Source organism: Ascidia mentula, chromosome 7, assembly GCF_947561715.1.
Source record: "Ascidia mentula chromosome 7, kaAscMent1.1, whole genome shotgun sequence".
NCBI lineage: Eukaryota > Metazoa > Chordata > Ascidiacea > Phlebobranchia > Ascidiidae > Ascidia > Ascidia mentula.
Window position 1 is genome coordinate 7414657 of NC_138572.1, and position 12688 is coordinate 7427344.

Here is a 12688-nt window from a genome sequence, read left to right on the forward strand (position 1 = left end):
GCTTGACTGCTCCTTAAACATTAGAAATAAGTCTGCAGCATCCAATCACAAACTGCATTCAACCAAAGGAATTCAGTGAAATTTTGCACGTTTATTGCACGATAATACAGCGAATTTTTCGCCTTTCTTATCCACAAACTGAATCAAATAAGAGCAAAGAATAACCAACACATATATACGGTAAGCTTTAAACGCAAATAGGAAATATTTTAGATATTAGGGACAGTTTAAAGTGTATACTATTGCGTAGGATATACTAGCACATAAAAGAGAAGCACGATGCCGAATATTCCAGCCATCTGAAATCTGTCTTTTTGGTCGGTTCGTTACTTGGAAATTTCTCTGGCAAAGCTAGTTCGAATGTCGATCAGTTTTTTCGGAGACTGTCGAATTTTTTTCTAAACAAGAAATCGTTAAGATTACGAAGTTTTGCTGTTAAACTGTTTATACCTGAATGATTTTTACAAAAACATATCACGGAATAAATGATATACTGAAATTTATGCGAACTTGAAACCATCTCCACGTGGTCCGGGAAATCAAATTTCCTGTCCAAAAAGCACACAAAAAAAATGTGTATTTTATATTCGTACCTGTACTTTTTGTTCAACAAGGGGCAGGAGGCTTTCAGACAAAAATCGTGCGTTTTCTCGAATAATCTTAGCCTTGTCCTTGCGCTCTGTCTCACATCGAAGACACCCGCTTGTAAAATCGGTATAAAGTGTCACCACTTCTGCTATGCCGTCGACCACCAATTTCTGCAGTTCTGGCAACAGCATCTGGGATACAATGCGCAGGAAATTAAAATTTAGATAATTAAAAAATGGTTTAAACTGACCCTCATTGCACTATCAACGTGCGTAAGAATCGCCCTCGCAAATGCTAGTGTGGATCCGGTGAGCTTTATGAAGCAGCTGTCGTAACAGTAATCCATAAAAGTCTTGATACCAAGTTGTGTCATTTCGTCAATAATCTTGTCTGTCGCCTGTGTGTAAAAATATCTTATTCTACCAAGGTTTACTTCATATGTTATTGGTGAAGAAATTTGCAAACGATAATTTAAATTTTAAACATTTTGATGGTTCCTTATAAGTTTTGTGCTTTTAATTTATGAGACACACCGTTTGGTCTCATCAGTGCCGCTGGTGACTGTGGCACTGGGCTAACTGCTTTAAATATAATGCACTGCCTGAACGCATGACTTAAAAATAATAAAATGATTGCATTAATTTCCGCAACAACTTCCTTGTTGATATAACGGTCCGCCCAATACCTGCGGGGTCACCATATTAGTTGGCCTCCACGTCTCCTCGGAGTTTCGCAACTTGGTAGCGTCAATAATCTTCTGCTTGTGGTCTTTGATGGCAGACTGTATGTGCGGGACCATGAGGTTATTGAGGAGGAAGTCCAAATCCAGTCCAAGGTTGTGTAACTGAAAATATACCCTGTTTCCATTAAAAAGCTCTCTTATGTGGGTCTGCTTTGGACAACAGAAAATCAAAGAAGTTGTTTAAAAACTAGCGAAACCGGCAGAATTTATTGAACACCGCTGTGTAACTCTTTATTTGCTATTGAAAAAAGTAATTAGAAAAATTAATGGAAGATGCATCGAAAAAACTTGTCTCAGCTGCTTGTTCTTGAAACTTTCGGAAAGGAGCAGTCTAAAATAAGTTACTCCATTTATACGTAATTTTCAGTAGCTCAATTGACTCAAATTGTAGTCCATACAAATGACACCGATTCTTCAAATATGTTACAACAGCAAATGAGCATTATTAAGACAGTATTTCTGCAGTAAGATTGCATCGACTGTGCCAGGTAGTAAAAAACTCCAACCTTTTCGCAGTGAGATTCGGCATTCTGGACACATTCGGCGACTTCAGCTACGTCAGCATTGCGACCGAATACTTGTTGAGAGAAGGTTTCCACGAATGACGTCAGTTCTTCTTGAGCCCAAACCACAAACGCTGCGGGAATGTTGCTTTGTTAAAAATGTACGTATGTTGATTAGTCTGGCGATGAACAAACATTCAAACGTTTTTTAATTTAGAAACTTCTTATTTAATACCGGATTTGTTTGCACTATTTAAACATAAATTATAGATATCATATCCATTCCAACAAATATATGAATTTTTCAACTCATGCAGTGAATGGTCAAGGTTCTCTATTACAACGTAATACTCATAAGAGAATTTTTCAAAATGCATAAACAATCATGTTGAGGTATTTGAGCCTCCTTAAATAACTCCAAGATGAAAGAAAATTCTAACAGTTGCTGAACAGTGTTGCTTACACGAATAACAGCCGGCCATATCTTTGAACGAAAACTGGAATTCACGCGCCGTTTCCTCCAAGTTGTTGAAAAAAACTTTGCACAGTTTGCTTATATACAGTGGCAGGGAGCCTTCGGTTCGAAGTTGGCGAATTGCAAATGCTACTGCGCTGGATCGGTTGCTGAGAAACAGGTGGCATGCCTGGAGAAATATCTCATTACCCGCTGCTCACAGACGTATGATAAGGAGTAGGGTCGTAGTGAATTAACAGAAAAAAAACAGATGGCTGTTAGGCATTTAAATGTAACCAATTACGGAAGGTTCACTGCATCGCAGTCAAGGCATTGAAGGGTGTTTTTTTTCGCACCAAGAATTAGGGTGTTTTTGCCTCAACAAATCAAACCAATTGAAATTAACCGACATTACAGAGAACAATGGTTGAGTTTTTGTTGCGTCAAAGCTTTATGGGAATGTGGGACGAAACAGAATGCTGTTGTGCTGTGAATTACAAAACAACAAGATGTTTATATGAGCGGATCAGGGTTAGACTCGCCTTTGTGCTTTCCTCCAGCTGAATAAGAAGCACAACCGGTCTTCTTATGACACGTGGACCACCCCTCAAGCTCCTATCCGGCGACGACCTAAGCTCTCTACACCGTAATATGGTGTTAAATTCTTATATAGTGAAGTAAATCGAATTCAAATACCTTGAGAGAACTTCTACCAACTGTTGTCGCCTGTTTAGAAGTTTTTGCTCAATGTCGCCCTTTAGCGGACAGTCGTCAATGTTTGACAAGTACCCTCGGCCTGTAAATGGTCGTAAAAATATATTGTTCTTTAGGAGAAGCTGACACATTACCAAGACGATGGTTTCCCACACTGGGAAAACAGTTTTAAAGGTCGCATGAGTCAATATTACAAGAAACACATTTATTTGTACTATAGTCAAAAGTACGTCTCCCCTGACAGCTTTTCATTAAACGTTACGTTAAATAAGCAAAGTGGAGCCAATAATATGAATTGTGTAAGCTGCAGATAGATGACCACTGTTTCGACATAAAAGGTCTCATCAGTGCAGCTGGTGTGACTATCAGACGACTTTGCTGACCAAACGGCCAAGCAAAGACTTCCACTTTGTGGTGACTATACAATCACCGTCATCCGTTGGGCACCTTTTGGTCAGCAAAGTCGTCTGATAGTCACACCAGCTGCACTGATGAGACCTTTTAGGTCGAAACAGTGGCCATCTGTCTGCAGCTTACACGTTACATTAAATATTTAAATATTACCAACAAACACAGGGGTCGCGGAAAATGGTAACCAGTTAAAAGAGGGCGAAAAAAACTCCTGAACTAGAATAAACTTTAACGCCTAAAACCTGACTGTAATTATCACCACTTCAAGTGTAATATGTTCAAAGACAATAAGTTATTACGAGTCGGTATATCAAATCGAAACCACATATCCAGGTATTGGCTTACAAAAGATATTTTATGCTAGGTGGAAGAAAGAAATGCTTTACTAACTTTGTAAAATCAGTTTCACTGCATCTTCGAAATTCCGCTGGGCTATGAAGACATCCAAATCTTCAGGCATTTCATGCAACCAATCAGCGTCCAGCCTTTCGTCATGTGATGCCTCGGTCTTTTCCAACGGTGTTTTTCTGTCCATGTTCACTGCCTCAGTCAGTTCAGTTTCAAAATCGGTAAATGCTAAATGCAACGATTTCCAGTGATTATTCCATTGTTGTCTTATTATAGCCACACCTAATTTTGTGACTGCATTGCTGTGGAATAATGCAGAGGTGCCACAAAAAATGCGTGTTTACCAGTTTGCCGGAACACTTTGGTACAAAGATACTGTGAGATAAATCCTAACTTGTGCACTTACGATTGGTGCTTTTTGATGGTGATATTGGTTTTGGGGAGGTAGCTGACACAAGCTCTTTCTTCTTTTCTTTCTCACTTAAATGTTTGCGCTTGGTGGCATCCACGATCTCCAACCACTCCCTCTGACAGAGAAAAATAGAAAATTGTATTTTCCTGTAATGAGTGTTGCAACATCTTTGTAAGGAATTGAGGCAAGTAAGGGTTTTTACCTTTTCCTTTGAACTTTCGCACTTGAACATTCTTGAGTCCGGAAAAATGAGAACTTTGAATGCATTCTTGACCGCTGCAGATGAAGTAAAAAACAGTATTGCATCAAGATTTTCATTGGGTCCTATGTTATATATTAGATTGTTTAAATGAAGGCAGAAGCAGGAGATCCTTACACTAAACCACATGATGCACTGCATTAAGTAGCGTGGAAAAATTGCACAAAGAAAAACTGCAAGCTCAAGCAAAATAACCTTTTTAATGAAAGCTCACATATATTGTGGTAAGCTATCTTCTAGGATATGAGAAAACAGTTTCCTAACTAAACCCTGCAAATCTCTAATCTGCCAAATGCATAAAATGTCTGTTTATCCTACCTGGCATGTTTAACCATTTGTTGAAACCTTCCTTGGCTGCAAAACACTTGGTTATTATCGTCGAAAAGACTTACTCTCTTTAGCTTCTTAACCTGCCTTGACAAAATTGTTACCTAACTCACTCAAATAAATAAATTAGGGCTTTTCTGGTAAAAAAACTATCCATTCCTATCATTGTATCAGTGGCCATGCAGCACACATTTTCAGAAAGTGCACTGACAACTAAGTAAACATATTTTCATTTTCTTATCAATAAGAATAACTGGTTATTTACAGTAAGACCCCCATTCACATTAACAATATGCATGGCAGCTTCCACCACATACTAAACATTTTTAACCTCCATTTTGATTGAAAATTGGGATTACTAACAAACTGTCTGTGCTTCAAATAATTATCAATAATTCTGATCATGTTACTTAACTTATGTTATTTTCTTGACCCATGCATGATACATAACCACCACAAAAATGTTTCTTAAATTTAGTACTCGGAAAAAATAGGCAAATCTTTTCTATATAACTATAGAAAGAATAATGAATGTTGAAGTATTGAACATGAAAGTTATTTCATGTGCCCTAAACTTTGCATGCCATCTGCACAAACTGCCAAACACAGATAGTATTTTTTTGCTAATTAAATGCACAAGAAAACACACACACAAATGATCCAGAACCCGGTAATTACAATTACCACCACCTCTAAGTCTGAATTACTGTTTAATGCTGCTTTTATTAATTTGCCGTCATGCAATTAGTATCTTGTACTTACTCCTAGCTGGAATCTTTTTTCCTGTATCATTTGGAAAAAGAAAACATTGCATTGCCATTGCAAAGGCACACACACAGTAAAAATTGTTCGCAAAAAAACGCAATCAAAATTCCTTGAAAAAGGATAATTTCAACAAAAAGACAGTCAATCAAAATTAATTAAGTTAAAGCTTCTATCACAACCCTGAACAGAAAGAAAAATTGAAACCAATGAACAAATAAACTCCCAAGACTTAATATAACTTACGTCCCACATCCCTGGCATTGACCATTGCAAGGGTGTCAATTTCCCACATCAGCTGAAACTTATATTTTCCAGCCACTGCATTCCCCCTTCGTGTACTTGCCCATGTTGTCACGACAACACTAGAAAAATTAAGGTTGAAAATTGACATTGGCAAAAATACTTTTTTAAGACACTGTAAAAATTATCTACTTTCATGCAAAAAGGAAGTGGGCTGCTAGGGTTTAAATTTTTCATAAAAAATGTTAATTGATATAAAGGGGCTTCCAATTTTTTCAAACTCCTATTTTAAACTAATTTGGCTTTTGTTTTAAAAGCACTAACAATCAATCTGCATGTCTGAAATGTTTTCTGGTTGCTCAACAATACAAGAATTTAGCGGGTTAATCACAAAGCATTTCGAAGGAACGCCACACCCACGACATACTACTGTAGGATGTTTCAACAAATGAAAGCCTACCAATCATTGAAGAGGAACATGTGAATTTTTCCAATTGGGTTGAAAGAGTCTGTGTCCAACTCGACCACATCTCCATCATGGACCAAACACCTTCCCGGCGCCTCTAAAATGTTCTGTGAGAAAACATATTGGTAAACGGTCATAGGTAATCACCACGCATACAACCAGTTGAGTGCTTATTTCAATCAACAACAATTAGTATGTTTGCCATCAACTAAAGCAACTTTAATACATATGTGTGTATATTTAATTCATATTGCACAACATTCCTGTCAATTATTTTTCAAGCTGTATAAAAACTGGGCTACAAAAACAGTTTCTAGTATTTTTAAAAATTACTTTAGGAACGTATCACACAGATGCATACTTTCCAAAATGCAATATAGTGTTGCTTAATTTGAATAGTGTATATGACAGTTTTAAAGCAAAGTTATTACCAATAGCCAAGTGACGGAACTGTGAGTTGGGGCAAATGTCATGCACCGCAACTGTCTCTTACCAGTAGTAAGAAATGCACTTCAGCAGCCAAGAGGGGGAAAATTTGTAGATAATTTGTGGAGGTGTGTATAGACAAGAAATTGGCTCACATAATAAACACTTCATTATGGTTTGGCCAAACTGTCAAAATGAAAGAGGAAAACCACTGACCTAAACAAATTTCACCAGCCTACTATTTACCGTGCATCCTTCAATCTTGCCCACCAACGCTGACATCACTTTTCCCTGCTCATGTTCCTTATCTGCCATCTTCTTTTTACTGTCATCCTCGTGTTGAACTTCACCTTATACACAACATAAAGATTATGAACCAGTGCGCTTAAGCAATAGGTCAGTGGTTCCAACGTTTTTGAAGCAGTGACACACGAATTTGCAACAAATGTTATCTTGACATTTTTACGATGAGGACGATTTTTAGAGGTGAATACACTAAAGTAACAAAATAATTTGTTTTTATCACTGCAACAGCTAAAAGATTACACAGTTGGACATAGAAATATAATTCCTAAACCCTCACACATAAGCTTGTGAACCCTCACTAGTACATGATGCACTGATACATTGTGAGGCACCATTTAAGAACCTCTGTATTAAGTATATATAGAGCGAGCATCCTACTTTTCCCTTTGGTGATAAAGACGTTGGTCATGACTTCCATGAGGTTTTTTTGTTCAGTTAAAATGTGATTAAGTTGGAACATTTCACCCTCCAGATCTAAAAATATAAATAATTATGTAACAGTCGGGTATAAACAACAGTACACGTTGATAATGTGATAGCCAGGCTTTGGGTACGTTGGTAGTAACAGTAAGGACATTTTTGTTTTTATGTTTGTTGACTACATTGTACTAAAGTTTGGCTGCAGCTTTAGAGTGTGTATGGAACACAATTAAGTTTAGGGATGTAAAATTGTATGGAGGCTCTAATGTATGTACATGTATACATAAAATATTTTTTGTAGCATTCAAATATAAAAAACATGTAGTCAATTAAATCACCATTCTATACTTCAAGAACATGTAAAAAATAAATTGACAACCAAGCGGAAACACTGGTCAGACAATGTAAAAAACATACATATATAGGAACACAACTCACGGGTTTTCTCATAATGCTGAGTATAAATAGTCAAACTGATGATGACAAAAGTTTTTGTCAAAACGTCTTTAACATGACAGTGTTAATAGCAATATGGGCCAGTCTATTTATACTCAGCATACATATATATATTTGTTATCCAGTGCCAGTGTGTGACATACAAATACCATACATGATATTTCCTTCGCAGTATCGATGAACAGCTGGTAGTTGTGGTAAACTTGTTTTTTAAGGATCTGAGCTGTTTCTTCTCCCAAGGCCTGAACACGAGACCTGTTTTCTTGAAGGTCTTTGTCTCCATCAGATTGTGCGCTTATGCTCTTGGCAACTACATGAAGAGTTGTTTGATGTAAAATAAGTAGATATAATTTTTAGGCCTCAAAACTCTGATAAGACCACAAGACATAGTCGAACTAAAAATTTGAAAGAATTTACAATCACCGAAGTGAAAAATTGTTATTTGCGCAGAGGTCTTTTTTCGGCGATTGTTAAACGCACAGATAATGTTCAGACAATTGCAACGTTTTTCGTATGTTAATGCATCAGCTAATTTTTATTGCGCGGTTTATCGGTTAATTTTCAAAAGTGCAAAAGGATTTATCCAACATTTCTTCCAAACTGTGACAGACATAATCCAAAAAATAGTTTGTAAATGACCAAACACATGTTAAACCAAGAATGTTATAGACTCAACACATAGCTATGGTTTACTTGACCATTTCTACAACACTTGCATCACAATAATTTAGGTTAAAGCTATTAAAATTTGATATTTAACTCACATTTTTCTGGATCAAAGTTGCGACTGCTTAAGTTTTTTGCAAGCGAAGTTGATGCTTTTGTTGTCTGGTTAGTGGAGTCGGCCATATCTATGCTGCTTTTAGTATTTCAAGCGCAAGACAACACTATTTAAAAAACATAAAAACTACGGGAAGAAATTGAGCAAACGAAGTTGGTGCTTTCCCTAAACTGTCAGCGGATGAGATGTAATATAGGAGCGTAAGATATTCGCAAATACATTTTCTGAGTATTTCGCATGTTCTATTGCATTAGTTTTGGACCTTAACTGTGTCTCAATAACAGTTTTGGTTTGCTACATTTAACTTTTTACCTGCTTACGATTCATGTAAATTTGCTTTTAAGTTGGTTTAAAAGAAACAAGATTGTAAGCGATACCGAGTGTATTTATTAAACAACTCATGCAACACTTTAAATCAAACAGCAGAATAATAGCTATACGCCTAAACAAATACACACAAAAACGAACTTTGCTTTCACGGTAAACTTTGTCAAATTGCTGCCGGCCGGGTCGTATAAAAAAAGTCTTAAATGTTGCTTTTTCCAAATTCACAGAGTGAGTTTGCTGCTCGTTTAAACGTGGACTGTTTCAAACACAAAGTGTACAATATTTTGGTTTTATTTCTTTTGAATTGTCACATTTTACGTGCCCGTGGAGGGCAGGCTAGCAGCTAGTTTTACTTTGGCTGGAATTCCCAACGTTGGCCTGGCGCCCACAGAACAGAAGGAAATGTTTGAAGCAAACAATTGAACAGTTGAAAAACATGAAATGAAGGCTTGATTATCCACCAAGGACGTCGCAGAATGATTTAGTCGACCTCTTCAATGGTAGGTCCGCCACTTCCTCCGCCACTAGGTGGGGCACCTCCTGCTCCAGCACCGGGGAAACCGCCAGGCATTCCACCGGGCATGCCCCCTGGCATTCCACCTGCGAAAATTTAATCATTATTTACCAACAGTTGTATGCAAATTTTTAAGCTTTGATGGTAGATAATAAAACTATTATAGGTGCGTTTCTCAGAGACTCTAGCAATCATCATGTCTATTCAGAGGCCTAGACACATGAACAAGTTTTGCATCATTGGCACCATTCAAATACAGTTAAGAAAGAATTCCCACCTGCTGCACCACCACCAGCTCCCTGGTACAGTTTGGTGATAATTGGCATTGCCACTTTTTCCAGTTCTTTTTGTTGGTATTCAAATTCATCTTTTTCCGCACTCTGGTGAAAACGAAAGCATTTTGTCAGAAAACATACCATAAATGATACTAAAAAAATCAAACTAATGGCATTACCTGATTCGATTCTAACCAATCTAGGGTTTCCTTGACTTTGGTAAGAACAGTTTGTTTGTCATCTTCCGACAGTTTGTCTTTAATTTTTTCATCCTCAACAGAGGATTTAAGTTGGAATGCATAAGATTCCAGACCATTCTTGGCCTGAATTTTGTCTCTTTGTTTCGAGTCTTCATCCTTGTATTTCTCTGCATCACTGACCATCCTCTCAATCTCTTCTTTGCTAAGGCGACCTGGTAATATAAAAAAAATTAATAATATGAAATACACAGGATAAGCATACAACATCTCACACTCACCTTTGTCATTGGTGATAGTAATTTTGTTCTCTTTTCCAGTGCTCTTGTCTACAGCAGTTACATTCAAAATACCATTGGCATCAATATCGAATGTCACTTCGATCTGAGGTACGCCACGCGGTGATGGTGGAATGCCAGACAACTCAAATTTACCAAGCAGATTATTGTCTTTGGTCATTGTACGTTCTCCCTCATATACCTGACAATTAAAAAAAATTTTCAATATTTTACTATACTGAGCTTTGGCAACAGTTTTTTTACCTGAATCAACACCCCAGGCTGGTTGTCTGCATAGGTTGTAAAGATCTGCGATTGCTTTGTTGGTACAGTAGTGTTTCTTTTGATAAGAGCGGTCATGACACCACCGGCTGTCTCAATACCAAGAGAAAGTGGGGCAACATCGAGAAGCAGAAGGTCCTGGACTTCCTCGGATTGGTCACCACTAAGGATAGCGGCCTGGACAGCAGCACCATAGGCAACAGCTTCATCAGGGTTAATGGATTTGTTCAGTTCTTTGCCATTAAAGAAGTCTTTGAGGAGCGACTGGATTTTGGGAATACGAGTGGATCCTCCGACCAAGACAATATCATTAATCTGATGAAAAACATGTTGAATTATACCACTGACTTTCACACAGTTACAATGGTTAGATTCTTAGAACAGTGAGAATGGTTGCTTACATCTCCCTTAGAAAGTTTAGCATCACGAAGTGATTTTTCAACTGGCTCCAATGTGGAACGGAACAGATCAGCATTGAGCTCCTCAAAACGAGCCCTTGTAATGGACGTGTAGAAGTCAATTCCTTCATACAGTGAGTCAATCTCAATGCTGGAAGCAAGTTTTTATGTTAATACTCTCACAGCACATAGGCCTATTGACCAATGGTTACCTTGCTTGAGTTGATGATGAAAGTGTGCGTTTTGCTCTTTCACAAGCAGTTCGCAAACGACGAAGTGCTCGCTTGTTTTGTGTGATGTCTTTTTTGTGTTTGCGTTTAAACTCACTTTGGAAGTGGTTGACCATTCTGTTGTCAAAATCCTCTCCTACAGAAACAAGAAACTTATTTATTCACCACAAGTCCTTATCTTAATTATCAAGTTTCATACCTCCAAGATGAGTATCACCCGCAGTGGATTTTACTTCAAAAATTCCATCTTCAATTGTTAGCACACTGACATCAAAGGTACCACCACCCAAATCAAAAATAAGCACATTTTTTTCAGGACCCACCTAAAAATTGTTACTCACATTAAACACCAGTCAAATAAAGTTTTTCAGAAGTCAAAAAGCCACCCCCACCTTTTTGTCTAACCCATAGGCAATAGCAGCAGCTGTGGGTTCGTTAATGATACGTAGGACATTTAAACCAGAAATAGTGCCAGCATCCTTGGTAGCCTGACGTTGAGAGTCATTGAAATAGGCAGGGACAGTGACGACAGCATCAGTAACCGTTTTTCCAAGGTAGTTCTCTGCAGTTTCCTTCATGCAGTGAAGCACCATAGAGCTGATTTCCTCTGGGTAAAAAGATTTTGCTTCACCCTGTACAGAAATACATCGTATTTTTTTATAACCGGTACCTGGTCCCAATAAAGTTTAGTTTGAATTTGCATACAAACCTTGTAGTCTACTTTCACTTTTGGCTTAGTGGAATCTGGAACAACGTCGAATGGCCAATGTTTTTTGTCACTGGCAACAGTTGGATCATCATATCGGCGACCAATCAAACGCTTAGCATCTGTTTTAAAACAGGAGTGTTTAAAAGTGTTATGTTGATTTAAACAACCCTAAATTAACATACCAAAGACAGTGTTGGTTGGGTTCATTGCCACCTGGTTTTTAGCGGAGTCTCCGATGAGACGCTCGGTATCAGTGAATGCAACATAACTGGGTGTTGTTCGGTTACCTTGGTCGTTCGCAATGATTTCAACCTTAATTCGCAAGAAGTTTCGTTATAGTTTTGCTAATTGTTAAATTAACCTGTTGAATTGAGTGATAAATTTAACAAACCTTTCCGTGTTGAAAGACTCCGACGCAGGAGTAAGTTGTTCCCAGATCAATTCCGATGGCAGGTGCTTTCGACATTTTGAAATTTGGCTAAGTTGGTGTCGCAAAACTACCGAAAGGACAAACTAAAACCTGACAAGAACGAAATCACATTATTTTGGTGACCGCGTCAAACAAAACGACTATTTTTACGCAATTTTTGAAAAACTACTCAACACCACCAACACCAACACCAACACCAACACCAACACCACCTCTCCCGGTCACTGAAAATGAGAACTTAGCATCCACGAGGCCACAGAGACCGTTTCCCGCTTGAAAATACGCGTCATCTTCTGGAACATTCGGTAGTGATGTCAGCGCCTTTTTCTTTTGCCGGCTCGTGCTCACCGCTGCCTGTTCGAGAAACTGCTGTCTCGCAAACATTCCGAGGCCGAGCCCACCAAGCCCAGTCATTTCATTAATGTGTAAC

The 12688-nt window shown here is 38.0% G+C and overlaps 2 protein-coding genes across 3 annotated transcripts; both read right to left on the reverse strand.

The window, feature by feature from the left end:
• Nucleotides 1–91: 91 nt before the first annotated feature.
• Nucleotides 92–8753, reverse strand: LOC145908165 (exocyst complex component 8-like). 2 transcript variants are annotated; one of them, XM_082995367.1, is made up of 18 exons: nt 8602–8753; nt 7992–8147; nt 7340–7435; nt 6902–7005; nt 6224–6336; nt 5767–5885; nt 5521–5541; nt 4375–4448; nt 4167–4287; nt 3803–3988; nt 2984–3083; nt 2830–2926; nt 2297–2477; nt 1837–1967; nt 1274–1432; nt 839–985; nt 594–779; nt 92–398 (listed from the first exon to the last, which is right to left on the reverse strand). In XM_082995367.1, exons 1-18 carry the CDS (start codon nt 8684–8686, stop codon nt 327–329), a joined length of 2148 nt encoding a protein of 715 aa, XP_082851493.1. In that variant the 5' UTR covers nt 8687–8753; the 3' UTR covers nt 92–326. The 2 variants fall into 2 exon arrangements, with proteins under 2 accessions (XP_082851493.1, XP_082851494.1); XM_082995368.1 differs by lacking the exon at nt 5521–5541.
• Nucleotides 8754–9220: 467 nt separating this feature from the next.
• Nucleotides 9221–12371, reverse strand: LOC145908849 (heat shock cognate 71 kDa protein-like). Its single transcript, XM_082996172.1, has 12 exons — nt 12220–12371; nt 12011–12140; nt 11829–11947; nt 11512–11751; nt 11319–11442; nt 11102–11255; nt 10893–11040; nt 10474–10806; nt 10213–10411; nt 9914–10146; nt 9737–9839; nt 9221–9545 (listed from the first exon to the last, which is right to left on the reverse strand). The coding sequence occupies exons 1-12, from the start codon at nt 12292–12294 to the stop codon at nt 9427–9429; spliced, it is 1977 nt and encodes a 658-aa protein (XP_082852298.1). The 5' UTR covers nt 12295–12371; the 3' UTR covers nt 9221–9426.
• Between the last annotated feature and the right edge of the window lie 317 nt (nt 12372–12688).

Coding starts and splice junctions, on each gene's coding strand:
- LOC145908165 (XM_082995367.1), bottom strand. CDS start 8,686: ATGGCCGACTCCACTAACCAGACAACAAAAGCATCAACTTCGCTTGCA. Junction 6,337..6,901: donor GCAAGATTGAAGGATGCACG/GTAAATAGTAGG, acceptor GTTTTCTCACAG/AACATTTTAGAGGCGCCGGG. Junction 5,886..6,223: donor ATGTTCCTCTTCAATGATTG/GTAGGCTTTCAT, acceptor TAATTTTTCTAG/TGTTGTCGTGACAACATGGG.
- LOC145908849 (XM_082996172.1), bottom strand. CDS start 12,294: ATGTCGAAAGCACCTGCCATCGGAATTGATCTGGGAACAACTTACTCC. Junction 11,752..11,828: donor AAGTGAAAGTAGACTACAAG/GTTTGTATGCAA, acceptor ATTTCTGTACAG/GGTGAAGCAAAATCTTTTTA. Junction 9,840..9,913: donor ATTGGTTAGAATCGAATCAG/GTAATGCCATTA, acceptor CGTTTTCACCAG/AGTGCGGAAAAAGATGAATT.